This window comes from Lolium perenne, chromosome 1 (assembly GCF_019359855.2).
Source record: "Lolium perenne isolate Kyuss_39 chromosome 1, Kyuss_2.0, whole genome shotgun sequence".
Lineage (NCBI taxonomy): Eukaryota > Viridiplantae > Streptophyta > Magnoliopsida > Poales > Poaceae > Lolium > Lolium perenne.
Window position 1 is genome coordinate 73,589,018 of NC_067244.2, and position 22,648 is coordinate 73,611,665.

At 44.5% G+C, this 22,648-nt stretch overlaps 1 protein-coding gene across 1 annotated transcript; it reads right to left on the minus strand.

Annotated features, from left to right (window-relative positions):
* Window positions 1-21,999: 21,999 nt before the first annotated feature.
* LOC127332180 (uncharacterized) lies at window positions 22,000-22,386 on the minus strand. The gene has a single exon (XM_051358449.1). The coding sequence runs from the start codon at window positions 22,384-22,386 to the stop codon at window positions 22,000-22,002; it is 387 nt and encodes a 128-aa protein (XP_051214409.1).
* Window positions 22,387-22,648: the final 262 nt, after the last annotated feature.

The window sequence follows — 22,648 nt, forward strand, 5'->3', positions numbered from 1 at the left end:
GCACAATGGGGAGAAGACAACCATCTAGCTACTGCTATGGACCCATAGTCCAGGGGTAGACTACTCACACATCACACCAGAGGCGACCATGGCGGCGTAGAGTCCTCCGGGAGATGATTCCCCTCTCCGGCAGGGTGCCGGAGGTGATCTCCTGGATCCCCCGAGATGGGATCGGCGTTGGCGGCGTCTCTGGAAGGTTTTCCGTATCGTGGCTCTCAGACCGGGGTTTCGTCACGGAGGCTTTAAGTAGGCGGAAGGGCAAGTCAGGAGGGGGCACAGGGGGCCCAAACCACAGGCCGGCGCGGCCAGGGGTGGGGCCGCGCCGCCCTAGGGTTTGGCCACCCCGTGGCCCCACTTCGTTTCGTCTTCGGACTTCTGGAAGCTTCGTGGAAAAATAGGCCCCTGGGCTTTGATTTCGTCCAATTCCGAGAATATTTCCTTACTAGGATTTCTGAAACCAAGAACAGCATAAAACAGCAACTGGCACTTCGGCATCTTGTTAATAGGTTAGTTCCAGAAAATGCACGAATATGACATAAAGTGTGCATAAAACATGTAGATAACATCAATAATGTGGCATGGAACATAAGAAATTATCGATACGTCGGAGACGTATCACACCTTGGGCGTTGATTTCGTCCAATTCCGAGAATATTTCTTTACTAGGATTTCTGAAACCAAAAACAGCAGAAAACAGCAACTGGCACTTCGGCATCTTGTTAATAGGTTAGTTCCAGAAAATGCACGAATATGACATAAAGTGTGCATAAAACATGTAGATATCATCAATAATGTGGCATGGAACACAAGAAATTATCGATACGTCGGAGACGTATCAGCATCCCCAAGCTTAGTTCTGCTCGTCCCGAGCAGGTAAAACGATAACAAAGATAATTTCTGGAGTGACATGCCATCATAACCTTGATCATACTATTTGTAAACATATGTAATGAATGCAGCGATCAAAACAATGGTAATGACATGAGTAAACAAGTGAATCATAAAGCAAAGACTTTTCATGAATAGTACTTCAAGACAAGCATCAATAAGTTTTGCATAAGAGTTAACTCATAAAGCAATAAATCAAAGTAAAGGCGTTGAAGCAACACAAAGGAAGATTAAGTTTCAGCGGTTGCTTTCAACTTGTAACATGTATATCTCATGGATAATTGTCAACATAGAGTAATATAATAAGTGCAATATGCAAGTATGTAGGAATCAATGCACAGTTCACACAAGTGTTTGCTTCTTGAGGTAGAGAGAGATAGGTGAACTAACTCAACATAAAAGTAAAAAGAATGGTCCTTCAAAGAGGAAAGCATCGATTGCTATATTTATGCTAGAGCTTTTATTTTGAAAACATGAAACAATTTTGTCAATGGTAGTAATAAAGCATATGAGTTATGTAAATTATATCTTACAAGTTGCAAGCCTCATGCATAGTATACTAATAGTGCCCGCACCTTGTCCTAATTAGCTTGGACTACCGGATCATCGCAATACACATGTTTTAACCAAGTGTCACAATGGGGTACCTCCATGCTGCCTGTACAAAGGTCTAAGGAGAAAGCTCGCATTTTGGATTTCTCGCTTTTGATTATTCTCAACTTAGACATCCATACCGGGACAACATGGACAACAGATAATGGACTCCTCTTTAATGCATAAGCATGTGGCAACAATTATTATTCTCATATGAGATTGAGGATATATGTCCAAAACTGAAACTTCCACCATGAATCATGGCTTTAGTTAGCGGCCCATTGTTCTTCTCTAACAATATGTATGCTCCAACCATTAAGGTGGTAGATCTCTCTTACTTCAGACAAGACGGACATGCATAGCAACTCACATGATATTCAACAAAGAATAGTTGATGGCGTCCCCAGAAACATGGTTATCGCACAACAAGCAACTTAATAAGAGATAAAGTGCATAAGTACATATTCAATACCACAATAGTTTTTAAGCTATTTGTCCCATGAGCTATATATTGTAAAGGTGAATGATGGAATTTTAAAGGTAGCACTCAAGCAATTTACTTTGGAATGGCGGAGAAATACCATGTAGTAGGTAGGTATGGTGGACACAAATGGCATAGTGGTTGGCTCAAGTATTTTGGATGCATGAGAAGTAATCCCTCTCGATACAAGGTTTAGGCTAGCAAGGCTATTTGAAACAAACACAAGGATGAAGCGGTGCAGCAAAACTCACATAAAAGACATATTGTAAACATTATAAGAATCTACACCATCTTCCTTGTTGTTCAAAACTCAGTACTAGAAATTATCTAGACTTTAGAGAAACCAAATATGCAACCCAAATTAGCAAGCTCTAGGTGTTTCTTCATTAATGGGTGCAAAGTATATGATGCAAGAGCTTGATCATGAGCACAACAATTTCCAAGTATCAAATTATTCAAGACATTTTAGAATTACTACATGTAGCATTTTCCAATTCCAACCATATAACAATTTAACGAAGAAGAAACTTCGCCATGAATACTATGAGTAAAGCCTAAGGACATACTTGTCCATATGCAACAGCGGAGCGTGTCTCTCTCCCATACAGTGAATGCTAGGATCCATTTATTCAAACAAAACAAAAAACAAAAACAAACCGACGCTCCAAGCAAAGCACATAAGATGTGACGGAATAAAAATATAGTTTCAGGGGAGGAACCTGATAATGTTGTCGATGAAGAAGGGGATGCCTTGGGCATCCCCAAGCTTAGACGCTTGAGTCTTCTTAGAATATGCAGGGGTGAACCACCGGGGCATCCCCAAGCTTAGAGCTTTCACTCTCCTTGATCATATTGCATCATACTCCTCTCTTGATCCTTGAAAACTTCCTCCACACCAAACTCGAAACAACTCATTAGAGGGTTAGTGGACAATAAAAATTAACATGTTCAGAGGTGACACAATCATTCTTAACACTTCTGGACATTGCATAAAGCTACTGCACATTAATGGATCAAAGAAATTCATCCAACATAGCAAAAGAGGCAATGCGAAATAAAAGGCAGAATCTGTCAAAACAGAACAGTCCGTAAAGATGGATTTTATTGAGGCACCAGACTTGCTCAAATGAAAATGCCCAAATTGAATGAAAGTTGCGTACATATCTGAGGATCACGCACGTAAATTCGCTTAATTTTCTGAGCTACCTACAGAGAGGCAGGTCGAAATTCGTGACAGCAAAGAAATCTGTTTCTGCGCAGTAATCCAAATCTAGTATTCACTTTACTATCAAAGACTTTACTTGGCACAACAAAATACAAAACTAAGATAAGGAGAGGTTGCTACAGTAGTAAACAACTTCCAAGACTCAAATATAAAACAAAAATACTGTAGTAAAAACATGGGTTGTCTCCCATAAGCGCTTTTCTTTAACGCCTTTCAGCTAGGCGCAGAAAGTGTGTATCAAGTATTATCGAGAGACGAAGCATCGACATTACCTTGGGTTTTACCCTTACCTTTCTTGTCCTTTTTCTTACTCTTTGGCTTAGGGAATATATGGCTACCCCCGGGTGTAGAGGTGAATTTTAGGGTGCCTTCTCTCATGTCTATGACTGCTCCCAATAGTTTCAGCAGGGATCTTCCGAGTGTGATTTGTCCTGTTCCTGCGCATTCAATGACAAGATAATCAATGGATATTGTTCTCCCAAGAATGGTTGTATGCACACCCGCAGCTATCCCTTTAGGAATTATAACAGAGTTATCAATAAGAGTTATTCCTTCTCCCCCTTGTTTAAAAGTAAAAACTAATTCCTCAGGTGAAGAAGTAGCAGGTACAGAGCTAGACATGATAACAAAAGTAAACTAAATGCAAGTAACTAATTTTTGTGTGTTTTTGATATAGAGTGCAAGACAGTAAATAAAGTAAAGCTAACAACTAATTTTTTTTGTGTTTTGATATAATGCAACAAACAAAGTAGTAAATAAAATAAAGCAAGACAAAAACAAAGTAAAGAGATTGGGAAGTGGAGACTCCCCTTGCAGCGTGTCTTGATCTCCCCGGCAATGGCGCCAGAAATTTGCTGTTGCCGTGGGAGTTGGCAATTTCCGTGGTGTAGCTTTTCTTCAGTTCCCCGGCAACGGCGCCAGAAATTTGCTTGATGCGTGTAGTTGACACGTCCGTTGGGAACCCCAAGAGGAAGGTGTGATGCGCACAGCGGCAAGTTTCCCTCAGTAAGAAACCAAGGTTTAATCGAACCAGTAGGGGTCAAGAAGCACGTTGAAGGTTGATGGCGGCGGGATGTAGTGCGGCGCAACACCAGAGATTCCGGCGCCAACGTGGAACCTGCACAACACAACCAAAGTACTTTGCCCCAACGAAACAGTGAGGTTGTCAATCTCACCGGCTTGCTGTAACAAAGGATTAACCGTATTGTGTGGAAGATGATTGTTTGCAGAAAACAGTAAAACAAGTATTGCAGTAGATTGTATGCGATGTAAAGAATAGGACCGGGGTCCACAGTTCACTAGAGGTGTCTCTCCCATAAGATAAAAGCATGTTGGGTGAACAAATTACAGTCGGGCAATTGACAAATAGAGAGGGCATAACAATGCACATACATGTCATGATAAATATAGTGAGATTTAATTGGGCATTACGACAATGTACATAGACCGCTATCCAGCATGCATCTATGCCTAAAAAGTCCACCTTCAGGTTATCATCCGAACCCCTTCCAGTATTCAGTTGCAAAACAACAGACAATTGCATTAAGTATAGTGCGTAATGTAATCAATAACTACATCCTTAGACATAGCATCAATGTTTTATCCCTAGTAGCAACAGCACATCCACAACCTTAGAACTTTCTCACCGTCCTGCATTCAATGGAGGCATGAACCCACTATCGAGCATAAATACTCCCTCTTGGAGTTAAGAGCAAAAACTTGGCCAGAGCCTCTACTAATAACGGAGAGCATGCAAGATCATAAACAACACATAGGTAATAACTTGATAATTAACATAACATAGTATTCTCTATCCATCGGATCCCGACAAACACAACATATAGTATTACAGATAGATGATCTTGATCATGTTAGGCAGCTCACAAGATCCAACAATGAAGCACAATGAGGAGAAGACAACCATCTAGCTACTGCTATGGACCCATAGTTCAGGGGTGAACTACTCACTCATCACTCCGGAGACGACCATGGCGGTGAAGAGTCCTCCGGGAGATGAATCCCCTCTCCGGCAGGGTGCCGGAGGAGATCTCCAGAATCCCCCGAGATGGGATTGGCGGCGGCTGCGTCTCAGTAAGGTTTTCCGTATCGTGGCTATCGGTACTGGGGGTTTCGCGAAGGAGGCTATTTGTAGGCGGAAGGGCAGGTCAGGGGGCCACACGAGGGGCCCACACTATAGGTCGGCGCGGCCAAGGCCTGGGCTGCGCCGCCCTATGGTTTGGCCACCTCGTGGCCCCACTTCATCTCCTCTTCGGTCTTCTGGAAGCTTCATGGCAAAATAGGACCCTGGGCGTTGATTTCATCCAATTCCGAGAATGTTTCTTTACTAGGATTTCTGAAACAAAAAACAGCAGAAAACAGCAACTGGCACTTCGGCATCTTGTTAATAGGTTAGTTCCAGAAAATGCACGAATATGACATAAAGTGTGCATAAAACATGTAGATATCATCAATAATGTGGCATGGAACACAAGAAATTATCGATACGTCGGAGACGTATCATGCGACTAAGTTCAGGAAGCACACCTGCCATATCCAAGCTAGCATCAGTCAGCAGTTGCAGCATGAAATTTTCTCGAGTAGAAGCTGTTGCAGCCTCAGCAACTGTAGTTTCCTTTTCAGCTATGGCATCTTGAGCTTGTTGAAGTGCAATTTGTTCCCTCTCAGAAGATTTTCGAGATTGTTCCATTAGTACAAGTGATTGCTTCTTCGTGGACTGGAGCTCTCGGCGAAGTTCCTCTAAATCTGATGCCGAACCTTTACTCGACAACCTCTCAATAACTTCGACAGCACGAGGTGTTTTCTTCGAGTAAGAGAAGGCAGGTAAAACAGCGGAAGGACGAGGAGTTGTGGAATAGTTGTCAAAAATCAACTGAAAATAAAGATTTTTCGACATCAATCATCCAGCAAACATAGATTTCCATTAAACTTCGAAGTATGTACATTGCTATTACAGAAGAAAGGTCACTACTGGACTACAGAAGTAGTTGTCGCCAAAACTACTAGGGCGACAGCATCAAAAGACAGAACTAAAAAATAGAAAGGACAGGGTGGTCTACTTGACCTCCGGCTTAGACGTGCTTGGAGCAGGTGCTGGTTCGACACCAAGGAAGGAACGGATTGGTCTTGCGGGAGGTTTGGCAGCTCTAATTAGAGATTGCCATTTCTTCGTCTCCATCTCCCCTATGTCACCAACCTTGGCCCAGTCGACGTTTTGCTGACTATTAGCGATCAGTGCAATGGTGCCCTCAACGCCAATCTTCAGACCCTCTTGGCGAAGCTTCAGTCCAAGATCTTCCGGCCCATTGAAGGCTTTGGCGAGATCAACAAAAGTAATGGGGACCTCTTTCTTCGGGAAGAAGTAGGGAAAAAGCTTCGACAGACCTGCCTCAGCATTTTCAATGCCGTCGCGTGCTTCATCCCCATGAATCTCAAGAAGGGTCAGCGCATCAAGAAGCTCGTCGCCCTCAGGACCCTCAACTTCGTATTCCTGATGAGTTCTCCCTAAAAACAAGCAAAGAGTAGCTTATAAATAAAGAACGCGGGGAACATGTGAAGTAACCCGAGGAAATACACAAGGATTCTGGCACTTACTAACAAAACGTCGACTCTGCGACTCGAAGCGAGAGAGGATCTCTGCTTCTCGAGTTGATTGCTGAGATATATTCTCGCTCAGGGAGGTCTCTGCGTCATGAAGCCTCTTTCGAAGATCTTCAATGGCGGCAGCCTCTTTTTCAGATTTCTTGCGGGATCTTTCGCTCTGCTCTAACTTAGCAGCAAGAGCGTTAGCACGCTTATTGGATTCCGCAAGTTGTCCTGACAAAATACGCGACAATTGGATGTTATGACAAAAATAGTGGAGCGAATGCAACAAAGAAGATGGATGAAGATAGTACCTTCCAGTTTCGTGCTATGATCACGATACCCGACAAATTGGGTACCAAGACGGATAAATTCCTTCATTAAAGGCTGAAAAGAGGACCAAAAGGAAAATAAGTCAATATAGCTAGTCTGGAGTCGACAGCATAGCGTAAGAAACAAAGCAGAGATAAAAACACTGAAAGGCTTGGCACGTGAGCAAAAAAGATAAGATTAAAACACTTACATCATCTAATGAAGGTGTCGAAGAGTCACCAGGGAACATGATGGTTTCCTTGGATGGCTCGACCCTTGCCCTCTTTGGCGAAGAGGCACGGGGGCTCGCAGGTGGAGTCAAATGCTCGACGTTTTGTTGAGGAGGCAAAGTTTCCTCCCCATTGATGCGTGTAGTTGACACGTCCGTTGGGAACCCCAAGAGGAAGGTGTGATGCGCACAGCGGCAAGTTTCCCTCAGTAAGAAACCAAGGTTTAATCGAACCAGTAGGAGTCAAGAAGCACGTTGAAGGTTGATGGCGGCGGGATGTAGTGCGGCGCAACACCAGAGATTCCGGCGCCAACGTAGAACCTGCACAACACAACCAAAGTACTTTGCCCCAACGAAACAGTGAGGTTGTCAATCTCACCGGCTTGCTGTAACAAAGGATTAACCGTATTGTGTGGAAGATGATTGTTTGCAGAAAACAGTAAAACAAGTATTGCAGTAGATTGTATGCGATGTAAAGAATAGGACCGGGGTCCACAGTTCACTAGAGGTGTCTCTCCTATAAGATAAAAGCATGTTGGGTGAACAAATTACAGTCGGGCAATTGACAAATAGAGAGGGCATAACAATGCACATACATGTCTTGATAAATATAGTGAGATTTAATTGGGCATTACGACAAAGTACATAGACCGCTATCCAGCATGCATCTATGCCTAAAAAGTCCACCTTCAGGTTATCATCCGAACCCCTTCCAGTATTAAGTTGCAAAACAACAGACAATTGCATTAAGTATGGTGTGTAATGTAATCAATAACTACATCCTTAGACATAGCATCAATGTTTTATCCCTAGTGGCAACAGCACATCCACAACCTTAGAACTTTCTGTCACTGTCCCAGATTCAATGGAGGCATGAACCCACTATCGAGCATAAATACTCCCTCTTGGAGTTAAGAGCAAAAACTTGGCCAGAGCCTCTACTAATAACGGAGAGCATGCAAGATCATAAACAACACATAGGTAATAACTTGATAATTAACATAACATAGTATTCTCTATCCATCGGATCCCGACAAACACAACATATAGTATTACAGATAGATGATCTTGATCATGTTAGGCAGCTCACAAGATCCAACAATGAAGCACAATGAGGAGAAGACAACCATCTAGCTACTGCTATGGACCCATAATCCAGGGGTGAACTACTCACTCATCACTCCGGAGGCGACCATGGCGGTGAAGAGTCCTCCGGGAGATGAATCCCCTCTCCGGCAGGGTGCCGGAGGAGATCTCAGAATCCCCGAGATGGGATTGGCGGCGGCGGCGTCTCGGTAAGGTTTTCCGTATCGTGGCTCTCGATGCGGGGGTTTCGCGACGAAGGCTATTTGTAGGCGGAAGGGCATGTCGGGGGCCACACGAGGGGCCCACACTATAGGTCGGCGCGGCCAAGGCACAGGCCGCGCCGCCTATGGTTTGGCCACCTCGTGGCCCCACTTCGTCTCCTCTTCGGTCTTACGGAAGCTTCGTGGCAAAATAGGACCCCGGGCGTTGATTTCGTCCAATTCCGAGAATATTTCTTTACTAGGATTTCTGAAACCAAAAACAGCAGAAAACAAAGAATCGGCACTTCGGCATCTTGTTAATAGGTTAGTTCCAGAAAATGCATGAATATGACATAAAGTGTGCGTAAAACATGTAGATATCATCAATAATGTGGCATGGAACACAAGAAATTATCGATACGTCGGAGACGTATCAGCATCCCCAAGCTTAGTTCTGCTCGTCCCGAGCAGGTAAAACGATAACAAAGATAATTTCTGGAGTGACATGCCATCATAACCTTGATCATACTATTTGTAAACATATGTAATGAATGCAGCGATCAAAACAATGGTAATGACAGGAGTAAACAAGTGAATCATAAAGCAAAGACTTTTCATGAATAGTACTTCAAGACAAGCATCAATAAGTCTTGCATAAGAGTTAGCTCATAAAGCAATAAATCAAAGTAAAGGTATTGAAGCAACACAAAGGAAGATTAAGTTTCAGCGGTTGCTTTCAACTTGTAACATGTATATCTCATGGATAATTGTCAGCATAGAGTAATATAATAAGTGCAATATGCAAGTATGTAGGAATCAATGCACAGTTCACACAAGTGTTTGCTTCTTGAGGTGGAGAGAGATAGGTGAACTGACTCAACATAAAAGTAAAAAGAATGGTCCTTCAAAGAGGAAAGCATCGATTGCTATATTTGTGCTAGAGCTTTTATTTTGAAAACATGAAACAATTTTGTCAACGGTAGTAATAAAGCATATGAGTTATGTAAATTATATCTTACAAGTTGCAAGCCTCGTGCATAGTATACTAATAGTGCCCGCACCTTGTCCTAATTAGCTTGGACTACCGGATCATCGCAATACACATGTTTTAACCAAGTGTCACAATGGGGTACCTCCATGCCGCCTGTACAAAGGTCTAAGGAGAAAGCTCGCATTTTGGATTTCTCGCTTTTGATTATTCTCAACTTAGACATCCATACCGGGACAACATGGACAACAGATAATGGACTCCTCTTTAATGCATAAGCATGTGGCAACAATTATTATTCTCATATGAGATTGAGGATATATGCCCAAAACTGAAACTTCCACCATGAATCATGGCTTTAGTTAGCGGCCCAATGTTCTTCTCTAACAATATGTATGCTCCAACCATTAAGGTGGTAGAACTCTCTTACTTCAGACAAGACGGACATGCATAGCAACTCACATGATATTCAACAAAGAATAGTTGATGGCGTCCCCAGAAACATGGTTATCGCACAACAAGCAACTTAATAAGAGATAAAGTGCATAAGTACATATTCAATACCACAATAGTTTTTAAGCTATTTGTCCCATGAGCTATATATTGCAAAGGTGAATGATGGAATTTTAAAGGTAGCACTCAAGCAATTTACTTTGGAATGGCGGAGAAATACCATGTAGTAGGTAGGTATGGTGGACACAAATGGCATAGTGGTTGGCTCAAGTATTTTGGATGCATGAGAAGTATTCCCTCTCGATACAAGGTTTAGGCTAGCAAGGCTATTTGAAACAAACACAAGGATGAAGCGGTGCAGCAAAACTCACATAAAAGACATATTGTAAACATTATAAGAATCTACACCGTCTTCCTTGTTGTTCAAAACTCAATACTAGAAATTATCTAGACTTTAGAGAAACCAAATATGCAAACCAAATTAGCAAGCTCTAGGTGTTTCTTCATTAATGGGTGCAAAGTATATGATGCAAGAGCTTAATCATGAGCACAACAATTGCCAAGTATCAATTTATTCAAGACATTTTAGAATTACTACATGTAGCATTTTCCAATTCCAACCATATAACAATTTAACGAAGAAGAAACATCGCCATGAATACTATGAGTAAAGCCTAAGGACATACTTGTCCATATGCTACAGCGGAGCGTGTCTCTCTCCCACACAAAGAATGCTAGGATCCATTTTATTCAAACAAAAACAAAAACAAAAACAAACCGACGCTCCAAGCAAAGCACATAAGATGTGACGGAATAAAAATATAGTTTCAGGGGAGGAACCTGATAATGTTGTCGATGAAGAAGGGGATGCCTTGGGCATCCCCAAGCTTAGACGCTTGAGTCTTCTTAGAATATGCAGGGGTGAACCACCGGGGCATCCCCAAGCTTAGAGCTTTCACTCTCCTTGATCATAGTGCATCATACTCCTCTCTTGATCCTTGAAAACTTCCTCCACACCAAACTCGAAACAACTCATTAGAGGGTTAGTGGACAATAAAAATTAACATGTTCAGAGGTGACACAATCATTCTTAACACTTCTGGACATTGCATAAAGCTACTGGACATTAATGGATCAAAGAAATTCATCCAACATAGCAAAAGAGGCAATGCGAAATAAAAGGCAGAATCTGTCAAAACAGAACAGTCCGTAAAGATGGATTTTATTGAGGCACCAGACTTGCTCAGATGAAAATGCCCAAATTGAATGAAAGTTGCATACATATCTGAGGATGACGCACGTAAATTGGCTTAATTTTCTGAGCTACCTACAGGGAGGCAGGTCGAAATTCGTGACAGCAAAGAAATCTGAAACTGCGCAGTAATCCAAATCTAGTATGAACTTTTACTATCAAAGACTTTACTTGGCACAACAAAACACAAAACTAAGATAAGGAGAGGTTGCTACAGTAGTAAACAACTTCCAAGACTCAAATATAAAATAAAAATACTGTAGTAAAAACATGGGTTGTCTCCCATAAGCGCTTTTCTTTAACGCCTTTCAGCTAGGCGCAGAAAGTGTATATCAAGTATTATCGAGAGACGAAGCATCAACATCCTTGCCAGGGGTGTTGGGAGTTATCTCAACAATGCATGTTATCTTATCTATGTAAGTTTCAGAGGCTCCCTTTTCATTACTCTTAGGCTTGCTATTCTCATTAAACAAATTTTCAGGAACAATCCAATCATAGTTATTTTCTAACGCTTCATTCATTGCTAGGAGCTTACATGGTATTGGTGCTTTGATCTCCCCACCATCATTAATGTTATTAGTGTACTTTATTCTATCAATGTCCATCTTTTCAAGGGTACTAGCAAAGTTGGTGCAAGAACCAAGCATCTTATATTTGATAAAGACTTTTCTAGCCTCTCTTGCTACACCACCAAATTCTTTAAGAAGGGTTTCTAAAACAAAATCTTTCTTTTCCCCTTCTTCCATATCACCAAGTGTGAGAAACATGTGTTGGATTATAGGATTAAGATTAACAAATTTAGTTTCCAACATGTGAACTAAAGAAGCAGCAGCAATTTCATAAGTAGGAGCGAGTTCTACCAAGTGTCTATCTTGAAAATCTTCAGTAGTACTAACATGAGTGAAAAAATCTTCTATATTATCTCTTCCAATGATAGACCCAAGTCCTACTGGTATGTCTTTTAGAGTGTATTTAGGGGGAAACATGATGAAATAAACAAAAGGTAAATAAAGTAAATGCAAGTAACTAATTTTTTGTGTTTTTGATATAGAGAGCAAGACAGTAAATAAAGTAAAGCTAGCAACTAATTTTTTTTGTGTTTTGATATAATGCAGCAAACAAAGTAGTAAATAAAATAAAGCAAGACAAAAACAAAGTAAAGAGATTGGGAAGTGGAGACTCCCCTTGCAGCGTGTCTTGAGCTCCCCGGCAACGGCGCCAGAAATTTGCTGTTGCCGTGGGAGTTGGCAATTTTCGTGGTGTAGCTTTTCTTCAGTTCCCCGGCAACGGCGCCAGAAATTTGCTTGATGCGTGTAGTTGACACGTCCGTTGGGAACCCCAAGAGGAAGGTGTGATGCGCACAGCGGCAAGTTTCCCTCAGTAAGAAACTAAGGTTTAATCGAACCAGTAGGAGTCAAGAAGCACGTTGAAGGTTGATGGCGGCGGGATGTAGTGCGGCGCAACACCAGAAATTCCGGCGCCAACGTGGAACCTGCACAACACAACCAAAGTACTTTGCCCCAATGAAACAGTGAGGTTGTCAATCTCACCGGCTTGCTGTAACAAAGGATTAACCGTATTGTGTGGAAGATGATTGTTTGCAGAAAACAGTAAAACAAGTATTGCAGTAGATTGTATGCGATGTAAAGAATAGGACCGGGGTCCACAGTTCACTAGAGGTGTCTCTCCCATAAGATAAAAGCATGTTGGGTGAACAAATTACAGTCAGGCAATTGACAAATAGAGAGGGCATAACAATGCACATACATGTCATGATAAATATAGTGAGATTTAATTGGGCATTACGACAAAGTACATAGACCGCTATCCAGCATGCATCTATGCCTAAAAAGTCCACCTTCAGGTTATCATCCGAACCCCTTCTAGTATTAAGTTGCAAAACAACAAACAATTGCATTAAGTATGGTGCGTAATGTAATCAATAACTACATCCTTAGACATAGCATCAATGTTTTATCCCTAGTGGCAATAGCACATCCACAACCTTAGAACTTTCTGTCACTGTCCCAGATTCAATGGAGGCATGAACCCACTATCGAGCATAAATACTCCCTCTTGGAGTTAAGAGCAAAAACTTGGCCAGAGCCTCTACTAATAACGGAGAGCATGCAAGATCATAAACAACACATAGGTAATAACTTGATAATTAACATAACATAGTATTCTCTATCCATCGGATCCCGACAAACACAACATATAGTATTACAGATAGATGATCTTGATCATGTTAGGCAGCTCACAAGATCCAACAATGAAGCACAATGAGGAGAAGACAACCATCTAGCTACTGCTATGGACCCATAGTCCAGGGGTGAACTACTCACTCATCACTCCGAAGGCGACCATGGCGGTGAAGAGTCCTCCGGGAGATGAATCCCCTCTCCGGCAGGGTGCCGGAGGAGATCTCCAGAATCCCCCGAGATGGGATTGGCGGCGGCGGCGTCTCAGTAAGGTTTTCCGTATCGTGGCTCTCGGTACTGGGGGTTTCGCGACGAAGGCTATTTGTAGGCGGAAGGGCAGGTCAGGGGGCCACACGAGGGGCCCACACTATAGGTCGGCGCGGCCAAGGCCTGGGCCGCGCCGCCCTATGGTTTGGCCACCTCGTGGCCCCACTTCGTCTCCTCTTCGGTCTTCTGGAAGCTTCGTGGCAAAATAGGACCCTGGGCGTTGATTTCGTCCAATTCCGAGAATATTTCTTTACTAGGATTTCTGAAACCAAAAACAGCAGAAAACAGCAACTGGCACTTCGGCATCTTATTAATAGGTTAGTTCCAGAAAATGCACGGATATGACATAAAGTGTGCATAAAACATGTAGATATCATCAATAATGTGGCATGGAACACAAGAAATTATCGATACGTCGGAGACGTATCACCCATCACGCTGAGTTTCAGACACAACTAATGTACGCGACGTACTCGTTCGAGCAGCCGCGTCAGTAGGGTTTTCCTCTTCCTCGTCATCACTACAATAAAAATGGCGGGAGTATAAGAAGCAAGATAGACAAGAAACGTCAAAACAAAAAGTAAAGAGTAAGAAGTAACTTACGAGCTGACGAGGGCATCAGTATATGGATTGAAAGCTGCCTTCTTATCTGAAGGCTCAGCTTCTTCGGCTTTGGATGTGCCGGAATCTTTGACTTCATCCCTTTTCCTCTTCATCCTTGGAGAAGCATGAGGAAGAGAGTGTGTCGAGGCAGTTGCTTCTGACTCAGCGGAAGCCGCGGATTTGTGAGAACCCGCAACTTCAGTGGCAGGGCGCGAGCTGCCTTGGTTATCATCGTCGACAACAGCACGATCTTCAACTTCTCCACCCTCAGGAAGAGGAGGAAGGGAAGCAAGGACGGGGTGGTCCTGAGAAAAAGAAAGAATGTCGACAAAAAGGCATTAATAAAATAGTAGTCGACAAAAAATAAAAATTCGAGGAGGCAATATAGCAATTAAAAAGAAGAATTACCTCGGGAAGGGGATTGGCGCTACTATATGGCGCGATACGGCAAGAAGATGGAACTGAATCCTTCTTGTTGAGCGATGAGATTTTGCGGATAAGCTTTTCAAAATCCTTCAAAGGAAGATCTTTCGAGAGCCTGTCAACATCTTTTTCGCCAGCGTACTTCCAGAAGGGGTTTTTGCGCGCCTGAAGAGGCTGCACTCTAGTCCTAAGGAAATAGGCGGTAATCTCAATACCCGACAATTCCTTGCCGTGGGTGTTCTGTAGCTCATGGATGCGAGTCATTAGCGCTTCTGTCACCAACTTCTCAGCATCGGTAGCTTCAGCATCCCAAGAACGGCGGCGAAGGATTTTGGCTTCTCCGTCAAAAGGGGCAATGTTTTCCTCCACTGGATTGGAGCTTTCTTCGTGGATGTACAGCCACTTCTTCCGCCAACCTTGGACGGAGTCGGGAAATTTGACGTCGAAATATTCGACATCAGAACGAACACAGATAACAACGCCGCCAATATTGTAGGCGACGTTGTGGGAGCCATTACGGCGGATACAGAAGATGCGCTTCCACAGAGCCCAATTGGGTTGGACCCCGAGGAAGCATTCACACAGCGTGATAAAAATAGAGATGTGGAGAACGGAATTGGGCGTCAGATGATGCAACTGAAGCCCATAGACAAAAAGGAGACCACGAAGAAATTCGTGGATTGGGGGAGAAAGTCCTTGGATGAGATGATCAACGAAACTAACCCGGTAGTCGATTGGAGGTTTTGGGTAGCTTTCCTCCTTGGGGAACTGGAGAGAGTCCTCCTTCTTGTTGAATCCCATCTTCCTAAGCAAGTTGATGTCTTGGGCAGAGATCTTGGATCTCTCCCACTCGGCGCTTCCCAGATCTGTTGACATCATCTTCGACTCTGGCGTGCTATGCCTAGTCAAACGGACGCGCGGTGGCATCAACGGACTTAGAGGCGAAGAATGTGAGAGTGTTTGAGCGCTTGAAGCAACGGGAGCAATGGAGGAGTTGCAGAGGAGGAGCAGAGATGCAGCGCGAGCGAAAGTGCTGAAGGAAGAAGACGATGGCCTTATGTAGTGGTGCGGCGAGTCGATGCAACCGTTGGATGGAAAAATTATGATACAGATAGCCAACACGTGGACAAGGGGTAAAAATGGATTTTTACTGAGAAGTGAACGGACAGACGATACAGTATAAATGCCAGAAAAAGCGGAGTACGTGTGTCCCCCACTTGCACGACGTGTCAATTGGATAGGAAAATGGGACCCACAAGGCAGAGAGAGAAGCGGTTCTCGCATGTTCCCGATTCAGTAATCATGGCTATCGTAAGCAATGATGTCACCCTGTTAAAAGAAAGTTTCGACAAAGAAGTTCGACAAAAATTTCGACAGGAAAAGATCGTTGATTATTTCGGGAGCCTTTGAACAAATACAAGTTTTTGCCCAAATGCTCGGGGGCTACTTTGGAAAAAATGAAAAGTTCGAGAAAGACAAAATAGAAATGATATGAGCCTCTGATCAAACATAAAATATTTGCTCATAGCCTCGGGGGCTACTCCCATCAAGAGCGCTGTTCGCGCACCCGAGAGATTTAAAAGTTTCGGGAGAAAAAGAAAATATAGCGGCATAAAATGTGGAGCCTACACCCAAGCACAAGTTCTTGGCTGTAGCCTCGGGGGCTACTCCCATCGGGAACGCTGTTCGCGTGCCCGATGAAATTATAAAAAAGAAAGATAGAAGGACAAGAGAGTATATTTCGAGTTAAAATAACTCTACATATACTCCCATCGGGAAAGCAATATAAGTCATCCGCTGACTCAATAAAATGTGCTATTCCAACAGCCGAATAAGCACTCGACAATATATTCTCAGAGCGCCAAAGTCGCGAATAAATCTCTGAATGCCGCAAAATTTGCGAAGGAAAGACCCCAGATCCGTTCTGTGCGGTGTGGCGCCGTCTCTGATGTCGGTTTGCTACTTTTTTCCGTATCAACAGATACGAAGAAAAATCCTAACGGACGCGTTAGGTACCCGATAAATATGACTGGGACTCGACAGAATGGTAAGACCTTAAGCGGCACCTGTCGAAGTTTACACCAGTATCCCGAGATCATGTCCAGGGACGTGATCTTGAAGTAGGTTTTTGCGGATTGCCACTAGAGCAGTTAACTAGTACCTGATCCGTCAGATGAACTAGCCCCACCTACCATTATCCCTGTACAATATAGAAATTTGTATACAAAGATATGTGTGAAAATTCGGAGTTGTTGAATGAATATAAAGGTGGAGATTTTCCATGACTCTGCGATTCAAGCAAAATCTCGGGGGCTACTGACATAGGCATACCCAATGGGCCTACCGAAAGTGGTACCCGGGGTTTAATGAAGGCCCACGACCCGAAGAATAAGAAGATTCGGAAGCCCAAGATATTATTAAGAAAAGTTAGAGTTGTAATATAAGTCATCGTTTGTAATCTTGTGGGATGGGTTAGAAACCCTCCCGGACTCTGTAAACTTGTGTATCATGAATCCCTCGGCTCCGCCTCCTATATAAGGGGGAGTCGAGGGACAAAGAAAGGATCGAATCATTGTTTTACAAACCCTAGTTTTTATATCGTCGAGTACTTTTCGGCTGAAACCTTCGAGATCTACTTGCCCTCTACATCCAACGAAACCCTAGTCTACAATCCGTAGGCATTGACAAGTTAATCCCTTGTCACCCGGGGACTCAAGGCTGCGAGGGCCAGCTCCAACCAGGGCTTGTGTACGGCGGTCCTGAACAGCACAAGAATCAGCGTCAAGAATGACGTGACAACCAGAATCAATAAGCTGACTAGCAGAAAACAGGTTCATCTTAAGACTAGGAACGTGAGAAACATCACGAACAGAGAAAGAGGTAGTAGAAAGGGTGCCTCGACTGGAAACAGGAAGAGAGGTACCATCAGCCGTGATAACACGAACAGGAGAAACAAGAGAGCGAAAAGCATAAAGAATAGAAGACGCAGAGGTCATATGAAAAGAAGCTCCAGAATCCAGATACCACGGGGGTGACGTACCTGACTGTGTGGAAGGTGGTGGTCGCGCGGTGCCAGAAGAGCCAAGCACAGAACCAGCAGTACCCGTCGAGGAAGAGCCTGTACCAGCGAGCAGACCACGAAGACCACGGATAATGTCCTGATCAGATAGCGCAACAGCAGAAGATCCTAAAGAACCAGCCTGACGACGAGTATGTTGCGGCGGACGTAAGCTCGGATCCCTGTGCCAGCAAGTAGAGACAGTGTGGCCAGTCCTGCCACAGTAGGTGCAAGGAAGTGATGTCGAACCACGAGGCTGCTGGGGCTGACGCTGGCCCTGGAATGGAGGAGTAGGGAGTATCGGCTGTGACGGAGACCGCAACGAAGCCGGCGGCATAGGAGGTCCACGAGCAGACGGCACAGGAGGGCCACGAGCAGCAAGAACAGAGGGAACCTCAAGAAGACCAGCACCACGAAGACGAGTCTCCTCAGCACGAAGCTCAGCAAGTACCTCAGAGAGCGGAACATGACCACGGGCAAGCAGCTGGGCACGGTGCTTCTCAAACTCCTTACGGAGCCGTGACAAGAACTCAAAAACGTGCTGAAACTCCAGATCCACGCGCACAGTCAGACAGCAGGGACAGGTGGCACACACCGCTGTACGGAGAGAATCAAGCTGGCGCCAAATAGCAGCACTCTGAGTGTAGAACTCATCAATAGTTGAATCACCCTGCTGAAGGGCATGCTCCTGGCGGACCACGGACAGGTAGAGAGCATCCCCAGACGGCTGATAGCGCTGACGAAGAAAAGCACACTGAGCAGCAGTGGTGGGAAGACCCATAAACTCAGCAGCATACTGAGGCAGAACACTGGAGGTGAGAATAGCAGCAGCACGAGCATCCTCATCTATCCACTGAGTGTACTCGGTCAGATCCAGCCGGTAAGTCGCAACGGCAGTAGAGTGGTCTTGGACCTTCCGGTCATAATCAGCCAGAGCAGTGTCATCAGCACTCTTGGCTGCATCCTTATCCGCCTGAGTAGCATCAGGGGCAAGGGCAACAGGTGGCGGTCCAACAGGCACCGTAGGAGCAACAGAGCGCGGCGGACAGGAGACCTCGCCAGAAAGCACACCCCAAAGACGAAGACCGCGCATATGGACGCGCATGAAGGCAGCGAAATCAGGGTAATTCACGCCATCAAAGGTCACCGGGCAGCGAGGGATCGCAACATAGCCCGAGGAAGACATAGCTCTTTTTTTCGCTTTTTTTTATTACCTCAGATTGAAGTCAACGAGCAGGGAGATCGAAGCAGGCGACGCGGACGAGCAGAGCGCAGCGCGTGGGAGAGCAGGCAGGGCGGGCGGGGAATTTAGAATAAATTGTGAAAGCCAGGATTTGAACTCGAGACCTGGGGCTCTCATACCATGTTAACAGACGGGCGACGGACGGGGATGAACAAGCAACGTCGGCCGGGGAACTAGAGGACCAATTTTTTTTGCTCTGATACCATGTTAAGTCAATATACTTGTTGTATTACCAGGGGGCCAAAGGCCACAATATATAGTACATATACAGGTGCACATATGCAGAAAGCCCTCTAACATGCATATGGGGAAACTACAATATACAGATATATACATCTAACAATTATTACACATTTGTTAAAGATGTTACTGCATCCCGTACTTGGAAAAACAGTCATTATATTTTTAAAAATCTCCTAATGGTATGACCACTTGTGAACACATATATGTTGCAGAAAGATAAAAGTTCGTATACAGCTAGCAATACAAAAGTGCACATACTTACAATAATATTGCACTACTTTGCTTTAGGATTTTCTGTGTTCCATGGATGAGTTCCATGCGGAATAACAAACGGACTGTATTGAGTAATTTTAAATAACCGTACGACACTAACATGTAACCCAAGATAGCAGAACAATAGCAAACATAAGATAATACCCAATAGTTACTGTTGTAACTTATGACGAACGAGATACCACACAAAAACAGAATCACATCACTAGTGAACACACTTCAGTCTGGGACCATGGCACCAAGGGCGGCGGCCCCGGATGGCGGTGACGACGTCGATCTGGTGCAGGTGGCGGGCGTCCGGTTCCGCTGACCGTGGCACCGCGGTGGTGGTCTTCTCTCTCGCCGGAGGAGATCGGCTAGTTGTGTGGCTAGCCGTGGCGGATCTCGCGATCCGTCGCCTAGCTCCCGATGGCGAGGCGCAGCTGCCGGTGAAAGCCGGCCCAGACTTCGGTCATGGCGGATGATGGGGGTGTTGTTCGTCGTTACCTTGTTGAAGGCATTGTCTCTGCAGTCTGCGTTCTTCGCCTGGGCTGCTCCAAGGGAAACCCTAGACCCGGGTCTCCCGGATTGGACGATGGCGGTGCGCAACGCCGTTCTCCCTGTTGCGGGCATCGTTTTTGGAGCAGACAACGGATGGCGGTGGTGCTGAGGTGGAGCGGTGTGCTTTTGCTGTGTCGGCGTTGTCGAGTAGCCGCGGCATGGTGCAGTGTCGTCTCGGGACGGATGCAGTGTGATGGACGTGCGCAGGATGGTGGAGTCGTCTGGCGTCGTGGCGGCATCGATGGCAGGCCTGGCATGTTCAATGCGATGATCTCTCTTGAAGATGGAGTCGAGGAAGACGGTGGTAGCAACTTCTACGGCGTGTGCGTTGGCGTACGCTGAGAGTCTGCTTGACTGGATGTGCTTCTCATCTGCTATTGGGCGGCCTAGAAAGGCATTTAGTTTTTTGGATGATGTGAGTTGGTGAATTTTCACCCCCTTCATTCCTCTTTAGGTTTAGCGAGGTGGCTTCGAGTTTGATCTTTTGTATTGCTCTTGTAAGGTGTTGTGAATAATCTAATAAAAAAAAGTCATGTGCATCCCTTGGATGCAGAAGCTGGAGTGATATTTCCCCCATTTCGAAGAAAAAAAAATCGCTAGTGAACATGTGAAGTATGAGAGTGGAAACCAATATATCCACTGACTTTAAATTTCCAATGAAATATATAAACACACTTTAGTGCCTCAAGTTTAAAACAAATAAGACAGATTTATGTTGTTATTTTAGAAAGAGGTACATATCAAACCACTTATGATCATTATTACAAAAGAAACATGTTCATTGGCATCAATTGTAGCACAAACACAAAAATATAGTTGATCACTACAACAAAGTTAAACCTGCTTCAGAACCAAACACTTAGTAAGATATGGTTACCTAAGCCACGGCAGCACCTAGGTACCCTCGTCTTCTGTTTGGGTCATCTCGAGGCCCTTGAGCGTGATGCAGCCACAGTGGCTATCAGTGTCAGGAAGCAGATCTAGCCATCTAGGGTTGTAGATGAGGGGTAGAAATACAACTGGAAGCTCATGCGAGTACTCGAAAACTCGGCTCGACTCAGCTCGAACTTGGACTAAGAACCGAGTTCACAAAAACAAAATCACATCACTGGTGAACATGTGAAGTAGAGAGCGCAAACTGATATATCATCTGACTTAAGATTCCCCCCGAAATAGACAAACACACTTCAATGCCTCAAGTTTAAAACAAATAAGACGGGTTTACGTTGTTATTTAGAAAGAGGTACATATCAAACCACTTATGACCATGTATTACCAAAAAAAAAAGTTCACTGGCATCAACTGTTGTACAAACCTAGATATATAGTTTACTGCGACAAGGTTGAACCGGGAAAGACTGGATACTACTTCGATGCTGAATCGGTGAAGGTGTGGATGTACTGCCGTTTCGATCTTTCCATGAGCTGAATGATCATGTAAACGAGATGCTCTAAGATGTCGTCCCTTTTGTCAATATACTGGGGCAAGGGGTTTCATTTGCCAAAAATTCCGATTCCTTTTGTGTTCATTGTCCCGAAGCCCACAGTATCAAACACAAAATTATGGAGTAAGTTCACAGTTGAGTAGGTCATTTATCTCTAATTCTCTTGTGCGGATATGTTATGATCATATATCTTTCACCCTTCAGTATTAAGCATTTAAGCACCGTCGCAGTGCTCGGCGCTTTTTGCCCTGTTCCAAAAAAAAAAAGCATTAAGCGCCGTCAACTAATTTGGTCGACTTTGTGGCACCCTGTCACACTGGCTGCGTATATGAGCCAATTTCTACGAACTACTCTTAAGAGAACACTCTCAGACGGTGACGCTGAAGTAGTATTGTATTATTCCGCGTAGTCGCAGAAGCCATTGTTGCACTTCTTGTAGCACTGGTTGGAGCAGCTGCCGCAGTTCTTCTTGTCGGAAAGCTGATCCACGCAGTGGCCGCCACAGCATGTCCGGCCGTGCTTGCACGCCTTGTTGCAGCCGCCGCAGTGCTCGGCGCTGGCGACGGTGTCCACGCACTGGCCGCCGCAGCACGTCGTCCCGGCGCTCCCCGGCACGAGGCATGCTTCGGCTGACTTCTTGGAGCAGTCGTAAGTTGGAAGAGGAGGGTGGACAGTGCCACCAACGAGCAGGAAACGGCTCCTCTTTGCCGGAGTCGCTGGGCTTGCGCTGACGACGGTGGCGGTGGCCAGCACGGTGATGAGAAGGATGGCAGCGTTCGCCATTGTTGGGAGAAGGAAAAGTAAAGCAAGTGTTTGGCTTATTGGCTCTTGAGTCTTGGGGTCCTGCCTCTTAGTTAAGGAGCTCGATCGAGGATGTATTTGTGTGGAGTGAATGATGTCTCTGAAGCATCGCGCTTATATAGAAGAGATCATGTGAAGGAAGTCAGCGGGCCGGGTTATTAGTTAGCTATGCTCTCGGCAAGTTGAATTTTGATTTTGCTTTTACAGAAGAGGTTGACTTTTGATGGAAAAGAGACTTCAACAC

Excerpts from the sequence above, each read along its gene's own strand:
- LOC127332180 (XM_051358449.1), bottom strand. The coding sequence starts at position 22,386 with ATGGCGAACGCTGCCATCCTTCTCATCACCGTGCTGGCCACCGCCACC.